The sequence below is a fragment of the Gopherus evgoodei genome, chromosome 2 (genome assembly GCF_007399415.2).
Source record: "Gopherus evgoodei ecotype Sinaloan lineage chromosome 2, rGopEvg1_v1.p, whole genome shotgun sequence".
Classification (NCBI taxonomy): domain Eukaryota; kingdom Metazoa; phylum Chordata; order Testudines; family Testudinidae; genus Gopherus; species Gopherus evgoodei.
In genome coordinates, this window is record NC_044323.1 from 218,668,009 (window position 1) to 218,694,383 (window position 26,375).

Below are 26,375 nucleotides of genomic sequence, written 5' to 3' on the forward strand. Positions count from 1 at the left end.
ATTCTGTTTTATTGGTTTGGGATCTGTTTTTCATAGTTTATCTTGCTTTTCTAGAATTAAGGACACTTATAAGGCCCTAAAACCTAACAAGAGTAGATTCCCTGTACAATGGTTTGTTTTCTGGAGTTTGTTTCACACAATCTATATAATGAAGTGTACACCTATATTAACTTTTTTAAATAATACTAGTAACAATATCTAACAGATTATTGACATAGAATTAAAGAATACTGGGGCTTATTTTGGAAAGATTAAGCAAACCTTAACTCTTAGCTTTGCATTCAGTAAAGTAGAACTAATCGACATGGGCAGCGGCCAAGTAAATAATTTTAGGGCTTGGCAAAAACCAGACAAGGTTATAATTCAGATTAGTTTCTGCTTGTTTAATGCAACATACAGGTCTCTTCCACGTCTGGAATACTGTGTGTCATAATAACAATTTTAGCCTTTTATTCAACATTATCAGCATTAGGTAAGATGAGGTTTATTAAATCACATGGTAATAAGTATTCTTCATGTTTGGAACTTCAGTGAACATAAACTAGTACTGTACTATAAATTACTGTCCATTTGAGTGCACATTTTACTGTAGAAAAATAATCTCTTTCAACACTGTGGAACTTTAATTTAAAAAAAAAACACCATAAATGTCACCATAGTTTTGTGACTGAGTCAGGATTTCAGTTTCAACTAGGAGAAGTGAAAGCTTATATAAACACTAACCACATTTTGGCAGGTGTTAGCTGTATGGATGGTCATTATGCAAAGATATCAAGTACAGTCATTGGAATATGTTTTTCTCTTGTCACAGAAGGACTGGTCAAATGTTCATAGCTGGAATTTACCGGGATCTTATTTTAATTCAGTCTCCGTCCAAATGGCTAAGAAAAAGAGGCTTTTTTCTACATATAGAAGTAGAGAGATTACCATATATACTTGTTTATAAGTCAAATATTTTTGGTTAAAAAGTGACACATGAAAGAGCAGAGGTCAGTTTATAAAGGGTATACACCAAAATTTGATGATTTTAAACTATATTGACTCATTGAATTGAATATCTAATACATTGTCATTTTGTTTACCTGGAGCGTTCACAGGCACGGAGCCCCTCAGCTCCCAGTGTCTGTGGTTTGCCGTTCCCAGCCAATGGACCTGCGAGAAGTGCTTCCCGCAGCTCCCATTGGCTGGGAATGGCAAACTGCGGACACTGGGAGCTGAGGGGCTCCGTGCCTGTGAACGCTCCAGGTAAACAAAACGTCCAGACTCACTTAGCCTAACAGGCCAGGAGCCAAAGTTTGCCAACTCACCCAAAACTCACATTGATTTAGAGGTTAGGTTTTCCATCTCTTTTCTTCCTTTTTTAATGAAAGACACCTATGTGAGTGTATATTTGATGGTGGATTAGCATATTTTTAACAAATTAAGCTAAATAAAAATGCTATAGAAATATACTCCCTGTAGTATTCTGAATGCGTTCTGAAATGAAAACCTTATTTTACCAGAAACAGACTGTGCTCTGCAAGTATGAAACTTTTAGTGCACATTTCCCCATTCATGCAGCTGATTCTGCAACCCTTACTCATATGACTTCAAAGGCATTACTTGCATGAGTAGAGGGTGTAGAACTGGATTTTGTTTGTTGTACTTGTCCAGGCATGTTCTGTGGAAATTGTATGTTTGATTCAATATGACTCATCTCTTTCCAGATACCATGTGATGGTCAGTTTATAACAATCTTAAATTCACCACCTGTCTTGCTTGGCCACTTTTTTTCCATATATTTTCTTCACTTTCTCTTCTAATTGCAAAGATATGGGTTTCGTTGTCCACTCATAATTTGGTTGGATAATTACAATATGCTGCAGGGGCCAAACCCTCCCCTTGGATATGCCTGTAGAACACCCACTGACGCCAATGGAAGCTGCAACATGTATCTAAGGGAAGACTTTGGCTTTAGGTTAAGTACTTAAATCTATATTTAGTTTCCTAAATAAAAGTGGACAGATTTTCAGAGATGCTGAATGGAAGCTGTGGGTTGTAAGCACCGCTGGAAATCTGGAAAATTTTATTTAGGAGCCTAAATATGGATTTAAGTACCTAACTTACAAAATTGAAGTTTGAAAAACAATTGTCCTTAGATCCTTTACTTGGATTAGTTCTCCATTCATTTTTCGGATGGGTAATGTCAGTTAAGAAATGGAACCCCACAGAATTTCTATGGGATTTGGCCTGTATTATTTATCAGATAGAGGAGAACAAATCCTGATGACAAACTTGTTAAGGTGTTTAGTTCCATGAATACAAATGTTTAAAAGTGAATGAAGTTTTGGGCCTCATTCTGCTCTCATTGCAGTGGGGAGTATAACTTCCATTAACGTCAGTGGGACCAGGGTTGGGAAAACATAGCATGTATAAGTGTCACCTTCAGCTTCCAATATATCATGGAAAGCATCTGGCCATTTTAAAGTTAACATCATCAACAACATCTACCAGAAAAGTCATCGTACAAAGTTTTCGCTTAAAAATGAAACTGTTTGTTAATTACAGGACAATGAGTAAGCTAACGGCAATGAGAAATATGCTTTTCTGTTTTGATTTAGATGATATTATGTGGGTTAATTAAATATGTAGGGGGAAAGTGCAGTCCTAAGCTTCAACCCTATAGCTCAGTATTTAGCATGCAGTGGTTTGGTTTTGTTTGGGTTTTTTTTATGGTTGAGTTACAGAACTCTGGAAATAGAAATTCATGAAAGGAAGAGTTTGTTCTCACAGGTCTTTACTCAGTGAGAGTTTTGGCTGAGTAAGGAGTGCAGTATATGACCTAAAGTGCTGACACAAACATAACCACAGTGGCACAAGGATGACTAATATATTGAGTGTGAGTGCCCAATATTCCTCCCAACGAGATCAACAAATACTCCCCTTGACTTCAAAGAGAATAGAATCAAGCCCTTTAAGAATGATGTTGGGAAACAGGGCAAAAAAGGAGTTATGGGCATGTTCAGTCATTTGGATGTGAGTAGGTGGAGCAGGGAGGATTCCATAATTGCGTATTATAATATTGCTTGGCAGTCAGCTAGTGATTAGTTAATGTCTGTACACTGCTTTGAAGATGCAAAGCACTATATAAATGCTAAGGGCCAAATTCTGCTCCCAGTTACGTCAGTATAAATCTGGAGTCGCTCCAGTGACTTTAATGGTGTTATTCCAGATTTTTCTCCACTGCCAGTGGCACAGGTTTTTCATATTATCCAATTGAATTGCAAAGCTTTGAGACAGCCTAAACATAAACATGTTTAAGATTGTGCCAATAAAGATATTTTTTTCAGCCTCGCATCCCCCACCCCAATCTAGCAAATACTTCCCTCAAGTGCCTACTCGCTCTTCTATGGACTTCCCTTCAGCAGGAAGTCTCACACAGGCTCATGATCTGTGAAAGGACAAAAATCTTGATGGCACTCTGAAGGGAACCAAGGCTCAACCCCTGAGCCTTCCAGCAAAGCTATCAAATTTTCCCTTTAATCAACTTCCTACCTGCTCCAAAATTCCCCACACCTTGTACCCTTTCAGAGGTGTCTGTTGCTGAACATATAACAAAGCACTGGCTGAATAGATACTACAGCACTTAACTCTGTAGGTGTTTGGTGTAATAGACCAAATATTGATATCACCACAGACTTCCTGTGTGACCTTGGGTAAGTCATTTAGCCTCTCTGTGCCTGAGGTCCCCATCTGTAAAATGGTAATAATAGCACTTCCCTACCTCCCAGGATAAATATACTGTGAGGATAAATATACTAAAGACTGTGAAGTACTTTGAGATCTACTGATGAAAAGTGCTATACAAGAGAGCATCATTATTATTATATTGTATACAGACTTCACATTCATCAGCTCAATGTGTACTTGTAGCATGAGGACTCTTGACTCAAAAAATAAACATCTCCTAAGTAGGAGATCCTCCATTACCCACAAGTAGTGTCAGGGTTTTTTTTCTTCTGTAGAGCAGCCACTAGAGGACAGTGGTGAAGCTAATCTTCCCATTCACAAACTGTGAATATGGAGTTTAGTTGCGTGAAATCCTTCTCTTCCCCCCAACAGTTCCAAGCTGCACGTTCAGAATATTCCCAACTAGTTGGGGGCCCAAGAGCAAAGGAAAAATCTCAAGTGTAAAAGTTGTATCTGTCATGACTTGCCAGCTGTGTTATCTACAGGTCAGGCAAGGCTGAAAATAAAGATTTTATGAAGATTCATAACCTTAAAAATTAGTACTTAAGATTTCTTTAGTAGCACAATTATTGTGCAGTGGTAATACTGTATCCTTAACACAACCCTGTGATTATGCATTTTGAAGAAAGGAATTCCAATGAATAGCTTAGAGTATGTGAATATATGGAATATAAGTTACAGTGTTGTGTCTTATAATATACACCAATTAATACAGACACTGGACAAGATTCACTAACTCTTGTACACCTTTCTGGGCCAACAAGGTTGCTTGCATGCAGGAGGTGATTTCATCCTAAGGAAGGGGAAGCAGTGAGGCTACCAGCACTTTCTCTTAGGGTTCCATTTTAATTCCCAAATGGGGCTGCACAGGAGCTCTGCCAAAGGAAGCAACTCCTAATAGGAGCTGAATCAGTGCCATGTTTGGCAGGGTTTTTCCTCATGCCCTTTTCCTGGTGGTGGGTGTAATTTGCTTCAGACTCTCCCTGAGTTGGGTCAACTCTGCATTGCCATCGAAGCAGGCTTGTGCCTGTCAAGCAGACTGCAGCCCTTTGTGGGTAGAGTATCCTCTCCTTCTCTCTCTAAGTGGGTAATAATTATGCCTGAACTCAAATCCCATTTCATAGCTGAATGTTTAAATTGTCACCTAGTGTACATTTTTAGATTAAAAGCGAGGCTAAAACTACTAGCCCATCAGACCCATAGCTCTTTCTTTCTAAAGAGCCAATCCACATTTATAGTTATCCTTTCATGAGAAATACCTGTCTAGCCTATTTAGGTCTAGATTCTGCCCCCCCCCCCCACCACCTCACAGTGAATAGTATCTTATTCTGTGAGTAGTCGCTTTGATTTCAAGGCGCTATTCAGCTTAAATTCGGGTAGCAAAATCTGACCCATAATCAATTCTCATCATGTACTAATAAATTGGGGCTAGACTGTACAGCCTTACTCAGTGGTACGCGGTCACAAAGGCAACCCCACTGATTTCAGTGGGATTACTTGCGGTCCTATTACTTTTGTAACTGGCCCCCCACATTCATAAATGGTTCACAATATGGCCAATTAGAGTCCAGGGGACAAAACTGCCATTTGTGAACCTCATTGCCATTGGAGATGAGTGATTTTAAAAAATAAATAAATAAAGTGACCAGCTTCTGACAATACACTCATTCAGTAAATGGTTGGAGAAAAATGTTTACAGGAAGGATGCATGAGTTGAAGTTACCATGGGCTACATAGTAACTTCTGTGGCAACTACTATTTTTTATCTTCCACATTACTTGGCATAAAATCCATTTGTTTAAAATGCAGAGCAAATGAAACTGTGGTGACTTACTGCACAGTAGTACATACATATGTACACTGAGAAATGAGCTTGGTAGCAGGGCTTCAGGGAAGAGAAGGCTATAAAAGATAGCCAAGAATGGTGAGAAAAGAGAAGGTCCACAACTCCATTCAGCCACTCATATTTGTGGGCCTTTTCAATGCCGAATGGAAATCAGGCTCTGATCCTGTAATACTCACATTAGAAGTCCTTTTTCATGAAAAAATATGCAGAATCAGAGCCTAAATTCATAACTGATACTGTGAACTGATAATTTTACTGTATACATTGCACTTGTACACTATATTTAAGTGCATAGTTAATTTGTATTTCAAATTTTATTTTAAAAAATGGCTCTTTCCTCCTGAGCTTTTTGTCATCTTAAAGCAACTTTACATTGGATCTGATCCTGCAATCTTTACTCACATGAATATTTTCTTACTCAGTTAGGGCTTGATCCAAAGCCCACTAAACTCCATGGGAATCTTTCCATTTCCTTCCCTGGGCTTTCCATCCAGAGCTTAATCTCTTTGACTTCAATGGAAACATCCATATAAGTAAGAATTTCTCATATAGTTGGATATTAGGAAAAACTTTTTCACTAGGAGGGTGGTGAAGCACTGGAATGGGTTACCTAGGGAGGTGGTGGAATCTCCTTCCTTAGACGTTTTTAAGGTCAGGATTGACAAAACCTTGGCTGGGAAGATTTAGTTGGGGATTGGCCCTGCTTTGAGCAGGGGGTTGGACTAGATGACCTCCTGAGGTCCCTTCCAACCATGATATTCTGTGATTCTATGATATGAAGAGTGGCACAGAGTATATCCCCCTATACTTAAACCAAGCCAGTATATTGGCCTAGGTATAAACTTTGGAATGAATCTAGTAAGAACAATTGCAGCCTTTATACCAATAAATCTCTCTTATAATGAATCTGGGACCTTGTCTTGTAGTCCTTTCTTTGAGAAACCCACTCTGACAGAATCAGATCAGGTCAGATAATTTTTATTTAATTTTGTTTATGCACATTTAAAGAAGTGGTTTAAATGATGGTTCAGCACTTCTTTCTCACAACCTTAAAGTGGATCCAGGCAAGATAGAACCGTAAGTGACTTGTTCAAAGTCATACAAGACAGTAGTAATGCCAGGACTTGAACAGGGGTTGCCTTTACTCAGTCCTGTGTTTTTTACAAATACTGTAATTCACACCGCCCCTGTTATGACAAACATCTAAAACGTGATGAATTATTGAGAAAATTAAGATGGTCAGCTCCTTGTTTTTATTGTAAACTAAAGTTTATTTATCATATTTCTTAGCAGCACATTTTACAGAGTCGAGGTCACTAGACAGTTCCATTCATGCCTATTTATAAGTCAGTTATTACAATGTTGAAAACTTTTTTTTAATTTTAGAATCTGAAACTAAAAATCTGGTATTGTCCTATTTCTAGAAGAAATATTATGTCTAACCTACACAGTGTGTAAAAAAGTATTTTGATATATATTTGACATTTGATGGAACAGTCATTGTTTAGGTTATATAAACCCCAAATTATTTTAATATGTAAACATTGGTGAGTGATTAAGTTAGGTAAAGGACTGAAATAAAGATGTAAAGAAATGGAAAATATTAATTGTTGTGTTATATGTTTTATATGTGTGGTGGATTTAAGGCAAATTGATGCATCAGGAGGAGGGAGGCTTAGCATATCAGGCAAGTCCCATAATGATTTACGCCCTATATTACCCATAGATGTCAATGATGTTATAGAGGGTTTAAATCAGTGAAATGCTTGACCTTTGCTTTCTATTTTATCAGAACATCTTCCATAGTTAAGGGAAGAAAAGGAAGAACTTGTGCAACTCCTCCTTTTCCCTGCAAAAACCACCATGATCTATTGAAGGGATTCATTTCCCATACAGGAAATAAGCCATACTCGACTCTTTAATTTTTTTACAGAAAGAGACTTTGTTGAGGAGTTTCCTCTTGAAGGATGGAATAAACTGTCCTTTGCTTTTTCTTGTTATTCTCTGATAAGAAATGACTTCCTCAGATCAATTTAATTTCTTTGTTCCTCTTGGCTTTGTGTTCCTTTGATTATTTTTTTCAACAAAAAACCTAAGCCCAGAACATTGTTTGTAGCATTAGGACAAAATTATGCTCACCTTATCCAGCCAAATATCTCCACTGAAGTTCCTGTTCCAGTTGAAATAAATGGCAAATCTCCCATTGACTGAAATGGGGGCAGTGTTGGGCCATTGGTTGAATAGCTTCTCTGGCTACATCACAGTTCTTAACTGGAGTATTTACATTCTGAAAATATTACTATTTGTGAACAAAACATTTAACACATGCTCATAAGATATCTATTGTGAAATTGCTCCTTTAATCCAAACTTGAAAAGAAATCTGGGTAAAAGTCACACTGATGTGAGGACTAACATAAAGACTTCCATACCATTTAAGCTCCACATTGAAGCTGTACAAAAAGCACAGAAAGCAGTGATGGTAGCAGACAGGAGAGAGGGCATGTGTCAGGGGAATGCCCAAGCATTGATATCAAGTATCAGAGGGTAGCCGTGTTAGTCTGGATCTGTAAAAGTAGCAAAGAATCCTGTGGCACCTTATAGACTAACAGACGTTTTGGAGCATGAGCTTTCGTGGGTGAATACCCACTTCCTCAGATGCATGTAATGGAAATATCCAGGGGCAGGTATATATATGTGTGCTAGCAAGCAAGCTAGAGATAACGAGGTCAGATCAATCAGGGAGGATGAGGCCCTGTTCTAGCAGTTGAGGTGTGAAAACCAAGAGAGGAGAAACTGGTTCTGTAATTGGCAAGCCATTCACAGTATTGCTAAGCATTGATAGCAATTCAGCAGCCTCCTCACAAAGTGTCATGGGTAGCACATGAGGGATGGGCATTGCTGCAGCCCTGTGCCCTAATGGCACGTAGAGACTGCGTTTTGCTTTCTCAATCCCACATTTTACCCGCTTAAGATTATTCAGGCTTTTTATAGACAAAAGAAATTTCATCATCTGTGCACATCTCTTTTCAGGATATATCTACTTATTTCACACGCAGAACTCCTTGTGTGGAACACACAGATTGAGTGCCTAATATGGCTCAGTACATTTTTCTTAGATTTGTCAGTGAAAGATACCCAATCTTTGTATTTGACTAACTGTATTACTGTATTTGCAGGTGCTCTTGGATTTCAGCATTGGATTTCATGTAGAGGTAATATATTTATAAAAATAGTTATTATTAAAGAGCAGACTTTCTGAGCAATGAAAATGTAACTATCATTAAAAATGAAAGAAAAAATTGAAAGGTTTTTGTAAGCTAAGATATTTTTGGACCATAAAACCTGAAAAAAATACTTAAATGTTGACTTGCTAAGGAAAGAGATTTAGTCCTGCAAACTCCTAATTTTATTGAAGCCAGTGGACTACTCACATGAGCAAGAACTTGCAAGAGTAAGGATGTGCAGGCTTAGGCTCTGGGACTATAAGTTTTATAAACAGATCATTAGTCTATACTAATGTTCATACTGTTTACTATCCACTGTCTTCCATACTTTACACTGTTAAAATCCTACCAGTCTATATTCGTTACAACTGTATTCAGACTGCTTGTCATAGTGACCCTGGAACTCTTTCTACCTAAGGTGAAAGAATGGAATGAAAATGGTGTGGCGCAATGGAAAACCTTCAGAAGACAAAAACGGGAATGGATTAAATTTGCTGCAGCTTGTAGGGAAGGAGAAGATAATTCAAGGAGGAATCCAATTGCCAAAGTAAGTGTCGTTTATTGATTAGAAAGTATGTTGCAAAGAAAAACTGATAAAGCTAGAGACCTAACTGGTGGAGACTTGGAAATATAAATTTTGCCTAGAATGTCCAAAGAAAAAAGGTAGAATAGGAGAGGGAAGGTGCTCTAGATTCTATTGAGATTACCATACCCACATAAGATCAGAAAGTTGTGGACTAGACTGTGGTACTGAGTGTTCTTGGGGCAGTATGGAGGCCTCCTAGAGCACAAGTGAAGCATGAATGCTGCTTCATTTTTTGGGAAGGGCAGCATACATTCTGTCTGATGCCAGCTACACTATCACTTCATAATGGTTCTCTCTTTCCCCATCCACTTTGAGGAATCCCTGAGAGCAAGAATTGGGATAGTGTCTGACTAGTGTGCAGGGAGGCAATGGGGCAGAAGAGCAGGAGGGTCCCAAAGCCCAGGCTCCAGCCCAAGCCCAAACGTCTACACTGCACTTTTGTAGCCCTGCAGCCCAAGCCCCGCAAGTCTGAGTCATCTGATGCAGGTCAGCCATGGGTGTTTAATTGAAGTGTAGACATATCCTGAAAGAGCAGCACTGGAAAGCTCTCTAAGTGGCTACATTCAGCGCACCATGTTAAAGAGAATTGTGGCATAATGCAGTCTGCGGGGCCCATGAGGAGAGTAACTGAGAATTCTGTAAGACTTTGTGAGTGGAGAAGCCAGAACTTGTGTTCTCAGTAAACTGTGATAAACATAATATTTTCCTTTTGTTTATTGTTATAGATTCGATCAGATTGCGAAGAAAACCAACCAGTTATATACAGCATCTCTGGAATAGGGATTGATCAGCCACCTTATGGGATCTTTGTTGTTAATTCAAGAACTGGAGAAATTAATATAACATCAATAGTTGATCGAGAGGTGACCCCAGAATTTGTAGTAAGTGTTGTACAATCCATTTATTAGCACAGTATATTCTCCTTGCTTTTTCACTTCATACCTTCTTTTGATGAATGCTGACAGAGAGGGAAGCGAAGTTTCAATTAATAATTATTTTCAAAATTTGAGTTTTTCTTCTTCTTTTAAATTATATATATTTGTAACCCTCTTTATCCAGATTCGCTGCTTTGCTAAACATGCACTTACTGGTAGAGATTTAGAACTGCCTCTTGACCTTCGAGTCAGAGTTCTGGACATAAATGACAATCCGCCAATCTTTGCACAAACAGTGTTTGTCGGATCTATTGAAGAGAGCTCTATGGAGAGTAAGTAACTATTTTGTGCACATATTACAGCAATTGTCAGTAGCCTTAGCAATAGTGGAGACTGCAAGACATTTCTTTTCAGCTGCTCATAATGTTCTCAAACAAATTCTTTTCACATTTAGAAATTTTTAGGAAAATGGGTCCTTTTTTTTTCTTTTTAAGTTTGGTTACTTGTTTGTGGGGGTAAATATATGTATAAATAATACAATTTTCCCCATTTGTCTTGATCTGAAAATATGTGTTTGTATAACTAAAAATGTGGCTGACGTTGGCAACTGCAAAGTAACATCCTAATACGGCAAACCTTTTCTACTAAGTACAGAGCTTACTAACAAGAGAATTCCTTCTGACTTTACTCATTGAATAATCTTTGTACACATCAGTAGGATCATTGAACTGAATGGGATTATAAAGATTACTCACATAATTATACATTTGAAGATTCAAAGCCCTGACTTTGTGATAGCCAATACTGTGACTTAAAATCAAACTGATGAAAACCACTTACTACTTTTTAAATTAAGGACACTTATATTTGGCAGAGTCCAACTTTTATATTAGAAGAATTCCAAAACGTTTTTCTGTTAGTCCCTAATCCTGCAAGTTACTTCACGTGCCCTTAATTTGTAATGCTTTTTTAAGAAATCATTGTTTAAGAAGTAATTGCTTACCGTGACCAGGTTTAGCCATAAGTAGCTGATACAATGTTGACCACAACTTGTCCTTGTCTATATTGATCCCAATGTTATGGGAAGCATCATTTAGTTAGCTCAACTCTTCACAAGTCAGATTCTAACACAAGGCAATTTTGCAGTGAAGTCAAGCCCTGGAAGTCAATAAATGAAAGTAGGAGAGTCTGCTTCTTCTAGCATTCTCTCCCCTCTTATGAAAAAGGGACATATTGCCATATCTGTACCATGCACCAAGCAGGAAACTAGGGACACCTAATGGCTCTGTCAGTTCCCTTTCCCCTCCTTGCAATCCTTAAGTGGGTGAAGAGGATGGTTGAGGGCAAAGTGGTTGTTTCCCTTCACAGCTCCACACTATGTGTATAGGCCTGCTTAGGGACATGAATTCCTTTCAAATGCCCGATTCTTTTCCTCCTGCCTTGTCCCTTTGCACAAAACGATGCCATTTGTTTAACTATATGATATCAACATCCATGATAACATACAGCCACAAAATTAGTGAATTTCCCCTACTTATTGTCATATATTCATATTTTTAAAGGCTCGAATGAACCATTGTGATTATTTAGTCTGACTTCCTGCTTAACCCAGGTCATAGAATTTCAAAGTTCATCTACTTTAACCATTGAGACTAAAGGCAAAATTTTATCCCATGGAAACTTATAATATAGCTGTCCAGTTTAAAGCCTTATGAATAAAATTAACTCATTTGATAGATTCAAATATGGAAGCATGTTTTGGTGTACTTAATACTGCAAAGTAAAAATAATATACAAAATTCCAGGAAACCATCAACATAAATTACTGAATTACTGACGTTCTCCAAAAAAACTCAGCATGAAGTCTGATTTTCATGATTTCATTAAAACAAACTTTTAATTTGTTGTTACTATGTTATTCTAAACTTAAATAGATGTTTATTCAGCCTACATATATATGTGAGATCAGAATACAATTTTAAAAATATAGTGTGATTATATGTGCAGTATATCATCTTTAACAAACACGATACTTAATTCATTGTGAGGTTATTTGCTGGCATTTCAAAATACTAGAGTTGCCAACATATATCTTCATCTTTAAATAAAAATCACTTAATGTGGGAAAAATCATAAATAGTTACAATCCTGATTTTACCTTTTTAAAAATTCACTGATTATATCGGTTTCCAAACCCCTGCTTATCACATCTTGATAACCACTTCCATGGAGTGTGAATGATGTTCATGATCACAAATCTATAGATTTCACTTGGAATAAGTACAGCCACTCTTTTACTAAATTAAGTACTTTCTATTATTTTCTTAGTAAATGAAATTAAACATAGTTCCTTATAGGTAATATAATTCTTGTGTTTTGATGACTGCTTGTCTTGCTGAGTAGTTTAAATTAACAAAATAGGGCTCTTATTGCTGATTTAAGTGATATTGTCTTAATTCCTAGATACTCTGGTGATGAAAATAATTGCCATGGATGCAGATGAACCAAATCACTTGAATTCCAAAATTGCCTACAAGATAGAGAGTCAGGAACCTGCTGGTGCATCAATGTTTATTCTAAATAAACATACTGGAGAAGTTCACATAGCAAATTATCTTGACAGAGAGGTAAAAGCTTCAATATGTTAATATTCAGTCTGAAAGAATGTGTGTGTGTGAGAGAGGAGGGGAGAGAGAGTAATGTATTTAATGTTACAAAAGTGAAATAAAAGATTGAAAAGTCTTTATTTTTTAAAATACATTCATACATTATGGGTTTTTTACTGTACTATTGCAAATATTTGTATCTATAACAAATTGGTGTATTTGAAAAGAGCAGCAAGAAATTACTATTCATTATGTTTTAACTTGCAAATAATATGTTCATTTTTCTTTCTAATTTAGCAACATAGCAGCTACTCTCTTGTTGTGAGAGCCTCAGACCGCGATGGAGCTGCAGATGGAATCTCTTCCCTTTGTAATTGTAATATTAAAGTTCTTGATGTCAATGATAATTTCCCAACTCTTTCACAGAGTTCAGTAAGTTTTTTTTTTCCCCATCAAAAATAACATCACTAACATTTCTATGCCTAACATCACAGAGATAACCAGTGGAGCCCTTACTCATTCTCAGGAGAACTTTCTCCTATGAATAGTCCTATCACAAAGGTACTATTCACATGAACAAATGCTCACCAACATAGGTAAGCATTCCACAACCTGGCCAATGGTCTACAGCATAAGCACTGACTTCGTGGGTGCTCCGGGGTCAAGCACCCAGAGTTAAAAAGGAGTAGCTGCTCAGCACCCAGGAGTCAGAGCTTGAGTATGGAATGTGATGAGTTCTGTGCTGCTAACAACTTCTGCCCTTGGGGCAGGGAGTTTGTTTATAAACAGAGGCAGGGTGATTAAAATAACAAAAGGCTTGCCATTAAATTAAATTAAATTAAAGTAAGGATCATTAGATGATCCTGAAAGCATTCCCAGGCACTCCAGTTAAAACATAGGAAACAAAGGGTAGGAATAAATGGTCCATTTTCAGAATGGAGAGAAGTAAATAGAAGTTACAGCCTCCCCACCTCCCAGGGGCTTTTACTGGTCTGGGATCAGTGCTGTTCAACATATTCAAAAATGATCTGCAAAAAGAGGTAAACAGTGATGTGGCAAAGTTTGCAGATGATACAAAATTATTGAAGATAGTTAAGTCCAAAGCAGACTGCAAAGCATTACAAAGGGATCTCACAAAACGGGGTGACTTGGCAACAAAATGGCAGATGAAATTCAATGATAGGTGCAAAGTAATGCACATGGCAAAATATAATCCCAACTATACATACAAAACGATGTTGCCTAATTTACCTGTTACCCATCAAGAAAGAGATCTTGGAGTCATTTGCAGTACTCTGGAAGCACTGTTTCCAGAGTACTGCAAATTCATAAGAATCCTTTTCACTGTGCCTGTATAATCCTGAACTGTGGAATGCTCATTCTCCTACTTCAGAAGACTTAAAAATTATCTACAGTCATCGATGGATCAGACACAACAGAATAATGTAGCTGTCCTTAACATGTATCAAAATAATACCAGGGAACCTAGATGTAATTAAGATTGCTGACAGTTTCATCCAGAAAGCTATAGTAAAACATAACATCTTTAAACTGTTAGTGAAGACAGCTTGTAGGTGATTGCCATGATCTTAATATATGGTAAGTCATGGTAATGTAATTATGTAGTTCATAACAGTTGAATCATTATTAAAATAGTAAAGATACCAATGGTAGACACATTCAATAACTAGAATATGAAAGAAGTGTATAAATATGCTGAAAATAGCAACCCCCAACTTTCAGAGTGTCCCCCCAAACACACACACCTCTTCAAAAGCATCCACTAGCAAAAACAAAAGTCAGCACCTCTGGTTTACGCACACAATTCTGATGGCAAATGCACAGGTTCCTTTTGCATCTCATGAAACCAGCTGGGAGGGTGTTCATGCATATGAAGTGGAGGACAAATTATGTAGTCCATGTGCAGGATTTTTTCAGTCCTTATTCATGGAAAACACCCATTGACTTCATCCAGGATGATTTCACAGACATCTGAGGCAATACACACATTTGAATCAGCAATCAGAAATACACCCTATGTGGGGCACATGATATTTTCACAACTAGTATTGATTGTGAAGATAACATATTTCAGAAATGTAAAACCAACATATGCCTCTTTGTAGTGCTTCTTCATTACAAAATATCTTTTCAGTGCTTGTTAACAGAGTGTGCATCTGTCATTCTAGTATTCAGCAACTATTGTGGAAAATTCACTCAGTTCAGAACTGCTACGGATACAAGTTCTGGATGCTGATGAAGAGTTTTCGGACAATTGGTTGGCAGAATTTTACTTTTTATCTGGCAATGAAGACAACAACTTTGAATTCATAACAGATCCAGCAACTAACGAGGGTATTCTGAGGGTTATTAAGGTAAGGATGTCTAAGTATTATAATTCACAGATTTTAAAATGACATTTCCATAGCATTAAGGGCCAGATTCTGATGTATATAAAATGCAAGGGAATCCCAAATCATGCACTCCCTGTGTATAAATTGCAAGAGAATCTTATGCTGAGAGTAGAGCTGGATACTTTCTTTCTCCTAGCTGGAGAAGGGGCTATGGCCCCATAACCATCTCACACTGATTGACTGACTTTAAATTTCTTGGCTTGTATCATCACCCTAAGTGATAATACAAGCAGGCTGCAGATTCTTAAGGGGCAAGCTGCACTTGCTTACAGCTTGGAATTCCCAGGTATTCCATTCACCGGCTAAAGATCTCTTTAGCCTGGGTCCAGCACTACCTCCAGTTCAGTCTTCATTCCTCAGGTGTTTCCAGGAGTCTTCCTGGGTGAGGAGTCAATGAAGAACCAAGATGATGTCACTCCCCTACCTTATATAGCTTTTGCATGTGGTGGGAACCCTTTGTTTCAAAGCTTGCTTCCCATTCCCACCATCTCACACAAGGGATGCGCATGGTATGCCTCCATGGGAGAGCCTCTCATCAGGACTCTCCCTATAGTGCCAATGACTGTGTTCTCCTTGTCTTTACAGTTTGCTTTTGATGCCCCTATTCATGTTCCTTACCAGGGCTGTGGTTTACATAGCTACTGTATATTATTCATATAGCAGTACACATTGGCAAGAGCAAAGAAAATAAAAGTTAAGGCTAACGTTCCTTCCTGCCATTGTGGCAAAAACAAAGAGCTAAAAAGGGGATGTCAATTTTAACTTTATATTTCTTGGCTATTTTCAGCTTAATGTAAGTTTGTTTAAGCATAATATTTTGAATATGGATTTTTTCTTTAGATTCCCCCATTAATAGTTATATGTGCTTTGTCTTAAAGCATATGATATATCTATAAGAGCATAAATATTTTGTTAATTTGTTTTTAGAATTAGAAAACTAAATTTAGAGTGATACATAGAATACTAGTTTTCTGAGCAAAGCCCCGTATACTATGTGATTATGTGACTATGCAAATAGTCACATAATCCTCCTCTTTTGTAAAGCAGCCACATAAATCTCTCTTTTGTGGCACACAAAAGACCCACCAGACGCTTGGAGGAGTAGGATAGAAGAAACTAGAAGAGGAAGGAGGCTAAAGAAAAAAATATCAGCTGCAGAAAGAGACTTGAAGAGGGGTTCCTGCCCCTGTCAAGTCTGCTGGATCAGAACCCCTCAATCTCATAAAATGTAAGAGCTTTACAGAATAGGTACACGCCAACTCTCTCCTTCACAGTGTAAGGGTTCTACTGTCATGGAGCTGGAGCAAGCTGGCAGCAATGAGGCAAGCAGCCTGGCTTCTCCTGTTGACATCTTTGGAGTGCTGCAGCTGGGATTGTGTCTCCCCTGTTGGGTTCCTAAGATTTACTCTGGGCTGCGTTCTGGTGTAGTTTGAGTTCAGTGGGACAAGCATCTGGTCCTGGGATCTTGCTCAGCTTTAACTTTAATGGCTTCCTAGCTGTAGTCCCTTTCGCAGATCTCCCCCAGACAGCCTTGACTCTCAGAATACCTTCCCAGCTGAAGAGTAGGTGGCTTTCAAAAATCCTAGGCTTGCTTCAATAGACAAAAGAGGCCCTGCAGCAGTGAATCAGCTGGCCCCAACCACCTTTGCAGAGAACCAAAAGCAGGGGCAACCCCCATCCCTGTCATGCATGTGTTTTGGACTTCTCTCGTTCCCTGCTGTCCAGTCAAAGGACATCCCTTTCTAACAGCAGTAAGACAGAATCTAGTGGGAACAGAGGGGTGGGTGTGTTTTCATTCATCTAAAATTAATGAATCAACTGAGAGTTTATGGATTTGACTAAGTTCCTATTTCTTTGTTTCTAACATTTTTAGCCGCTGAATTATGAATACATGCAAAGTTATCCACTGAGTTTTGGTGTTAGAAACAAAGCTTCATTCCACCATTCAGTTGCTACTCAGTATCAAGTTATAGGAACGCCGCTAACAATAAAAGTGAAAAATGAGATAGAACCACCATGCTTTAGTCCATCTTCAATGAGCTTTTTTCTGCCAAGAACCTTATCAGTAGCTGCCATGTCTAATTACATGGTTGGAGTATATACAGCCACTGATGAGGAAACTGGAAAAACTGCATCAAATGTCAGGTAAGATTGTCTTTACTCTCTGTGAGTAACATCCTCTCCCCCGCATCCAGCTTGAATAATGATGTGAGCACCAGAGTACCCAGGGAGTGGAAGGAATCCTCTATTCTAGACCATGGAACAGAATCAGAGCCTGGGGCGAATGCACATTTCAAAACGAGAAAGATTTCAAAAACTAAATAAAGCAATAAATAACCATTTAAATAATTTGAAAATGTTTCATCATAACAGGTAACAGATACATTTTAAACAAAGCGCATAGGAAAGTCAGCAACAATATTGTCTCTTCATTTCTAAAAGATATTACACAGGAATGTATATTCCAAAGAGACAGTTTTGTATTCATCACATCCATGTATTGCCAAAGACGATTCAAATAGTTACATGAGTATGGGACCTTGCCCAGCCAATGTTTAGCTGGCTGGTCCTAATGAATATTAGCTGCTAGGGAAAAAAATGCTGCTAAATCAGTTTTAGTCACATGAGATTATCTGGTCTGATCTGATTGTTTGTCCTTTGAGGATTTATAATATATTACATTAAAAAACTACATTAAAAGAACATACATTCTGTGAAGTCAAGCACTCGAAAGTTAGAAAATGTCAGTGTTATGGTCACCTAGGAATCCTTAATTCTAGTTCCTTGTGCATTCAGTCTAGTCATTGAAGGAGGCTGGAGTCTTATGGGAAAAAAATTGTATGAGATCAGATAAAAACTGTATCATAACACATATGCACAAAGGGGTCAAAGTAAGTTTGCACAGGTGACCATGAATCTGGCATCTCCTAACTTTTGAGTGTTTGATTTTGCAATCTAAATAACTTTCTTTTTAAAAAGAGGCTTTTTTGTCATTTCCTTTTTAGAAAAATATAAAAACAAATTATTTTATGTGCAACTGAAACTGCCCAAGTCCCCTCAAGTATCATCAGCAGGTGAACCTTGGATTTTTATCTCTGCAGCACAGAATTCTACTACTTTAAACTACAAAAGGAAAAGACTTTTCCCCACATAATGTACTGTTGATTATATGCCCTGGATCCCAAGGGTGGTAATGGGGAACCCAGACAAATTTTTCTCACACATCCTGGAAAGTGAGAGGTGCCTTCCCCTTTCTGTGCCACAAGAAGGGCTGCTAGGGACATGTGCTGGGTCTGGAGCATGCAGTGGGGAATTTGGCAGAGGGGAGCCTATCTATACCAGGTATTCTTCCTACTTCCCTGTGCTTTGGCAGCTGCCAGGCATTCCCAGTGCATGCTTTGGTGGAAGCAAGGGCCTAGCTCTTTAGAATGTTCATGTTTAGTTACATGTTAATTTGCTAAACTGCCCAAATTTTCCTTAGACTTAAATCCAAAAGGGGGGAAATGCTAGTGCCTAACAGTTTATAACTGAGCTGAACCTGAATAGAAATTAATTAGACAATGAAAGTCTCTCATCTAGCCTTGGGTTTTCTCGCTGCCAAATTTGAAAGGTCTGCTGCAAACAATGTAGTTGTCAGTTTCTCAGTAATAATAATAAGAGGAAAAATTTTAAAATCACAATATATTTTTATAATGGAAAGTAAGAGTAGCTTAAATATAGAGGTCACTACCAGCTCATCCTATAATGTATTCCTATTGAAATCAGTGATAACTTTGCAATTTATTTCACTTTGTGTCTGTCTGTACATAGAGATTATCAACAGGATAATTTGCAGATGATTTCCATAGGAGCAGGATTAGTCCCTAGTGAATATATATTTATCTAAATACATACCAACTTACATATATAGGAAGAGAGAGTTTGAAAATTTTCCATAGAGCAGATGATAACATAAAAAGGCATATAACTATATGATGTGATTATCATACTGTTCAATGGGATTTCAGTGGTACTCACTGGTGTTAGGAAGGGTTTGCAGGATTAGGCCCTACATTACTATTAGAATGGGATGTCATGTTAACTACAGCATGGAGCTGGGGAAATATAGGGACAAATCTTCCAATCCATATTCAGATATTTTTCGGGCAATCTCCTTTTTGAAGCCAATGATATATTTGCCAGATTAAGGACTACAGAATTCACACTTTACTGTACATGGAAGTATCTTAAAGTGACACATATTTTAAAATTAACAAGTATGTAGCAATATATTACAATATAATGAGCTTATACTAGGGAATTCTGACGACAAATTGTATGAGGTCTGCTTGCAAGGTTTAAAATGTCACCAGATCTCCTGAATAAAATTATTCATGTATTACATGGCTGATTTTCTATCATGCTAATTCAAGGATCGGCAACCTTTGGCATGTGGCTCACCAGGATAATTACCCTGGCGAGCCGACCCTGTTTGTTTACCTGCCTCATCTGCAGGTTCGGCCGATTGCGGCTCCCACTGGTTGTGGTTCACCACTCCAGGCCAATGGGGGCTGCAGGAAGCAGCATGAGCCAAGGGATGTGCTGGCTGCTGCTTCCTACTGCCCCCATCAGTCTGGAGTGGCAAACCATGGCCAGTGGGAGCCGTGATCGGCTGAACCTGCAGACACGGCAGGTAAATGAATCAGCCTGGCTCACCAGGGGGCTTACCCTGGTGAGCCACGTGCCAAACGTTGCTGATCCCTGTGCTAATTATACTGAATAAAGGAAAGGTAGTGTGCTGGCTGCTGTAAGATATATTTTAAAGCTGTAATGAACATTGTACTCTTATGCAATGTCATAGTTTATAAAACCTGCTAGTATATTTGTATTTCTCCAACACATTAAACTTTATTTCAATATAAATGTTAAGTTAATAATTTTCTCATAAAAACAAAATTTGAGACCACATCCTCAGCTGATGGAAATTGCTGTATCTCCATTGAAACCAATGAAAGAATGCTAATTTATACCAGCTGAATATCTGGTACTATCTTGCTTGTAGTATTTTACATTAAACATAATCCTGAGCAGTTTTTGTAAACCAAAAACAGATATCGGATTGGACATGATCCAGGTGCCTGGTTTAGAGTCAACCCCACAACTGGTGAAATCTTTTTGAACAAAATTATTGATCGGGAGTCATCCTATGTAGTCAATGGGTTATACAGAGCAAAGTTGCTGGCTATTACAAGAGGTAAGAAAATAGATTTACCCTTTGTTATTTTGTATTTATTTATAGAACACTCCTGGCCCTATAATACTGGTCTCCTATCCTATTAAAGTGGCTATTTCTCTGAACAAAAAGTATAAGATGGAGCTGGCCCAAAGCCAAGTGTTTTCACATGGAAATCTTCCATAAAAAATGAAAACTGTAACTTTCATCAAAAAGTTTCAAGAAAAATTTTGCTTTTTAAACAGAAACTGGAAAACCAAAATAGTACTTTTAGTATTTGATAGGAGTTGAGGTTTGTTCCTTATGTCCTTTATTCCCTTCTATGGCTGGGATCCCCAGCTGTACTATATCTCCCAAAATGCATCATACTTCCCTTGTTGGTGAGAAGAAGCTGTCCATCATGGAGTCTCTGACTCTGATGCATTATGGGAGATGTCATCCAGCTGGGGATTCCCTCCCATAAAGAAGAATGGGGCATGAGGAGCAAACTACAACTACCCCAAGGCACTGCAACTCTCATTTTCAGCCATAAGTTTTCAGTTTTTGGCTGAAATATTTAATGGAAAAATTGAGATTTTTGCACTGAAAGCAGCCACTCTTTAGCTGAAAACCCAATTAGCCACTGAAAATCAGTTTAGATGAAAAATGTTGACTAGCCTTAATATAGGTCTGATTCTATAAACCATTATTCACTGGAGTATCTTCAATGGGATCACACATGAGTAAGATTAGCAGGCAATAGGCTGTTCTAAAAATTATGTAACTAGTTTCTTTCCCTCCAGTGTTAGTTGAGATCAAGTGTGACTAATACATATGAATCAATCACACCAGCCTTAAGCAGTCCTGAGCTCAGGCCTTCTAAGCTCAGGTAGTAGAGTGCTATTTATTCTTATGGCTGCCACCTTTGAAGACATGGAGGATTTTAGTGTTTTGAGAGCTCTGAAATAATAAACGATCATCATCATCATTTAAAGATTTAGAACCAGCAAGGATTCTAATGACAAAACATTGCCATAAAAAATGTGCATGTCTTGCAAATATACTACTGAACAGCCCAAAGCTCTAGCTTCTGGAGCAAATAATTGTAATGTAAGTTTGATTTGAGATATTAATGTGGCCTGTGTTTGTCAGTTGTGAACAATGAGTTGGAAAAATGTTGAAAATTTCCCATAATTAACAAAAAAATCAGAAACAAATGTCCATGCATTTTTCCTGTTGTTCAACCACCTTTAGTTGTGAAGCCAAATTCCGTTTTCATTTACATCCATGGAAATCCAAAGTGACGTCCATTCCTGCAAATCTTTACTTATGCATGCAACTAGTCCCACTGATTTCATTGAGACTTTAATGGGCACTAAATCAATTGAAGTCAATGGTGCTACTCTGGATTTACACCTGTGTAACTAAGAGCAGATTTGGACCTCTTCACTTAGCACACCATCAATGTGTGAACAAATAAAGTTAGGCTTGGGTTGAGTTAGAAATTTGATTCTTGAATTGTAATTTTAAGAAAATTGCTAGCATTATTTATCATGCTGTATTAGTATTTTAGACTATGATATAAAAGAGAAATAAATTTTGTGCACGTTTTGACAGGCATTTACAATCCCTTGAATACTTCTTTAACACCAATTATTGTTGACAGATGCTCCTGCAAAAACTTCCACTGGTACCATTGTGCTTGTAGTTGACGATTCCAATTATAACTGTCCAACTCTTAGTACTGAAATGAGAAAAGTATGTATGAGTTCTCCCACAGTTATTATCACAGCAAAAGATCTGGATGGTGATACATATAGTCCTCCCTTTACATTTACCATAGCTAATCAGCCTGCAAGAAGTTCATGGAGTATTAGACCAATAGATGGTGAGTGAAGTTAAATTTTTATAAAATAGTAAGTCATAGAAATAAAAACTCATTTAGGGTTTTCTTGCTTGCTTGTTTATGTGTAAGATTGACGACAATGATAATCAAGCGTCTAATAGAAATTAAGATGAACAATACAATTATTGGGCCTCATTGTGATCTCACTTACATAGTTTTTATATTGGTATAGTTCATCGACTAACTGGAATTGCTCCTGATTTTCAACTGTGTAAGATGACAAAGAGGCTCATTATTGCATTTTATCTAAAATTATTAGCTTTAAAATATAAACCTACATGAAGATTCCATGGGACAACTATGCTTTTGATTTTATTTTGTTGCACTGTAATTATGGTGTATAGGGTATATAGCTGAAGAGGGTCTAAAGCTAATCTAGTAAATATTTTGTTTTGTCAATTGCCCAAAGAGTTCTGAACATGTCATGAAAATCCCAGATGTATTAATTATATGATGTTATCCATGAATTTCTTGCTCAACAGAATACTTGATTTATGAAATGAGTATATTAAAATTGCAAATACAATTTGTATTACAATCTACAATCCTGAACCCATTGAAGTTTTTTGCCACTGACTTTAATGGAAGGAGTGTCCCCTACATTAGTTTAATACATTAGTTGCATAAATTATAATGTGCTTTTCAGATTCTATTTTAAGTTGTAATAGTCACAGATTACTCTTTCAGTTAGCTATGTAAGACATCCAACCAGGGATTTGAAACAATATCACACTACTTAAAGAGTGACTGTTAGCAAGTGGTGCTCCAACCATGCTGTAAATACAAGTCCACATATTTTGTATATAATAAAATCCCTTTTCTGGGGAGGGTGGTATTTATAAACAAGTCACTTCAAAATAATCTCCATATCCAATTCCCTAGATTTCTCATTCAGAGGAGTGCCTCATCTCCTTGTATCCAGGGTGGAGTTAATAAATCACACTTGCAACATAGTCAAGAAGGTTCACTAAGCATCTCCCAGAGTCAAAACCTGCCAAGAAGGTGGGTTGATAGGAGAACCTGCTACCATGTTACACCAGACAACACAGTGTAAATTTTGAATTGAATATACATTATTTTATTTATATTACAATAGCACCCAGAACCCCAACTGGGATCTAGGGTCCAATGTAATAGGAATTACACAAATATATAGTAAGAGTAATCATTGTCCTATCCTTTTCTGCTTTGTCCATTTAAACACAGACAAGTGAAGTGACTTGCCCAATATCACAGATCAGGTCAGCAGCAGAGCCAGGGCAGAAACACAGGCAGGTTCAGCATGAGAATATCATTTTATTCTCAGTCTTCTTATTCTGTATTGTAAACACCATAATGAATTGCCACAAAAGGTGTAGAAAACAGTAAATTTAAAGCAGAAGTCTTAATTTAAATAATTCTTTTATTTTTTTTCACAAGGTTACTCTGCAGAACTGAGAACTCAAAATATCGAGTTTTTCATTTATGACGTCTATGTCCATATGATGGATAATCAAGGCAGAAGATGTCAGCGACCACAGAGAATTCCTTTGCAAGCCTGTCTTTGTGATAGCCTCCTAATTTGTACTAGTGGTGCTACAGAAAAATTGTTTCCCGAAGACGTTACGGATAGTGTGACGATTGATGATCGTTTGGTCACTATTGGTGGTAGTATTGTTACATCTGCTGATACTGGGTTCGGTTATACTGATGTTTATGGATTTACTCGTCCTTATATAGGAGTCCGGCAGGGTGGAACAACTACACTTGGTGGTGCTGCTATTGCTCTAATGTTTCTTGGAGGCGTAATATTTGTGTGTAAGTATTCAATAAGGTATGCTATTTAATGATATCTCTGTGCAAAGAGTATTGTTTTACTCTTTCAAAATAATTATTTTTTTTTATTAAAACACAGAGGCGCAGAGTATCTCTATGGAAAAAAAGAAGCATCCTTTAAATAATATGAATTTTTGCATGTAGTTTATTCAGAAATTATTTTTTCTGTCCTTTTATATATAACTTTTTCCTAGAACACTATCCTTATCAGAATAAGTATCTTATTCTGCTCCCACTGAAGTCAATGGGAGTTTAGGCAGGACCAGAAAGAAGTGTGGAGGTTAGGATCAAGAGCCAGTAAAATCTGGGCAAAAGTAGGCTCTAAAACTTTACCACAACTTGCATTTATCTCAGTAACATAAATGAGCCTCCTTATTTCAAAACATTTCTAAAAAGTGCAGTCGATGCTAAACTGAAAATAAACCAAAAACTAATAAGAACCCAATCCTGGTTTCAGTAATGGCAGAACAAAAAATTTCATTGACTTCAATGGTAGCAAGATCAAGGCCCTAATATATGTCAATTTCTGAGCTGGTGATCATTATGCTCATGAAAATTAATAGACTAAACTACATCACTTATTTAAATATGTCCTAATTTTTCAAACTGGAAGTTGTGGTCTGGGGAGGAAAAGAATGAATTCATCCACACTGTCGTGTTTCAGCAATAAAAGTGGTATATGAACTTTAGAAATAACCTCCCATAATGCCAGAATCACAAATGATGACAATTTTCAGCAGTATGACCACTCTTAACATGCTGGTCAGAAATGAAGAGTATTCTGAATGTCCTTCTAACAACATTTTGAAATGGCCTGATTCACAAATATTGGTTACAACTACAGTAGGAATTTAATTTGTTTCCCATTTTAGTACTTTATTTTTAAATCTTTGATTACAATTGAGCAAATAAAAATAGGTGCAGATTTTCAAAGATAAAAATAGCTGTTAGGCACCCATTCACTTTCAGTGAAAGTTATGTGCCTAGCTGCCCCATTTTTGCCTTCTAAAACCACCTCCATAATCAATAGCTGCCAGGGTAAACCATGGCCTTAATTATGTAATGTGATATGTATGGGTAGACCTGCATGCATCACCTAGCTGCATTGGCCCATTGTTATAAGGCACTTTGTATAACCCACAGCCCACTCCCCTGTATTTTACTATTCCTCTTAAAGTCAGTAGAAATGACAAGTATCAGAGGGTAGCCGTGTTAGTCTGGATCTGTAAAAGCAGCAAAGAATCCTGTGGCACCTTATAGACTAACAGACGTTTTGGAGCATGAGCTTTCGTGGGTGAATACCCACTTCCTCAGATGCATGCATCTGAGGAAGTGGGTATTCACCCACGAAAGCTCATGCTCCAAAACGTCTGTTAGTCTATAAGGTGCCACAGGATTCTTTGCTGCTTTTATAGAAATGACAAGTTATTTATTTGTAGGTAATGGCCAAAGAAATCCCCCATCCCTAACTTGTCTGTTCCTTGGCTCTAAATATTCAATTTCCCAAACAGGACATGTATTTTCTTTTTTGTAGTTTTCAGTATAATCAATTTATTTATAAAGTATTCTTTCACCAAGATTCTTGGGGTACAATAATTCAATAAAGCACAATAAAAACATGTTGAAAACCATCCTATTCAAACATCAGGCCAACAGGACAAATCTATGAGAACCAAAAGTGGAAGAGAAGGTCATAAATGTGGGGCCAAATAGACTACATCTTATGTATCTTAGTCCCCAGGTTTTGAGATTTTCATGTGTCTTCTCAAATGCCTAAATTTCGCATACAAATCACTGATGAGGCTATTTATAATTATAAGAACCACCACAGAAACACCTATAGTTAAGGTAGTCTGACACTTTTTCCATTTTAAGACCCTGCTTATAATTTTGCCAAACTTAATCTCTTCAGGCTGAAATTTTCCATGCCAGGTTTCTGCCTCAGGCTGATTTATTTTTGTTGTCATTGAAAGTGTCAGCTAAAACAATTCAGCTGTTTCTGAGAATTAGGTTAAGGGAAATACACTGTTGTGCAGATATTAAAATATTCTTATAACTATTTGATTGAGAAGCTCTACATTTCCATGCTTTGTTGTCCCCATGAAAATCAGACCAAATTTAGCCAAGCAATAAGCCTCTGAAAATCAAATTTCTCACTTGCTCAGTAGAGATGTATAAGAG

The 26,375-nt window shown here is 37.4% G+C and overlaps 1 protein-coding gene across 1 annotated transcript in view; it reads left to right on the top strand.

The window, feature by feature from the left end:
• Window positions 1-26,375, top strand: part of LOC115645039 (desmoglein-1-gamma-like) — a 45,265-nt gene that overhangs the window by 10,919 nt on the left and 7,971 nt on the right. Inside the window, exons 2-11 of the mRNA XM_030549445.1 lie at window positions 9,194-9,348; window positions 10,113-10,268; window positions 10,447-10,594; window positions 12,726-12,889; window positions 13,166-13,300; window positions 15,058-15,243; window positions 17,156-17,427; window positions 20,373-20,515; window positions 22,140-22,361; window positions 23,799-24,176. Of these exons, the coding sequence (XP_030405305.1) occupies window positions 9,194-9,348; window positions 10,113-10,268; window positions 10,447-10,594; window positions 12,726-12,889; window positions 13,166-13,300; window positions 15,058-15,243; window positions 17,156-17,427; window positions 20,373-20,515; window positions 22,140-22,361; window positions 23,799-24,176 (1,959 nt within the window). The remainder of the gene's footprint in view (window positions 1-9,193; window positions 9,349-10,112; window positions 10,269-10,446; window positions 10,595-12,725; window positions 12,890-13,165; window positions 13,301-15,057; window positions 15,244-17,155; window positions 17,428-20,372; window positions 20,516-22,139; window positions 22,362-23,798; window positions 24,177-26,375) is intronic.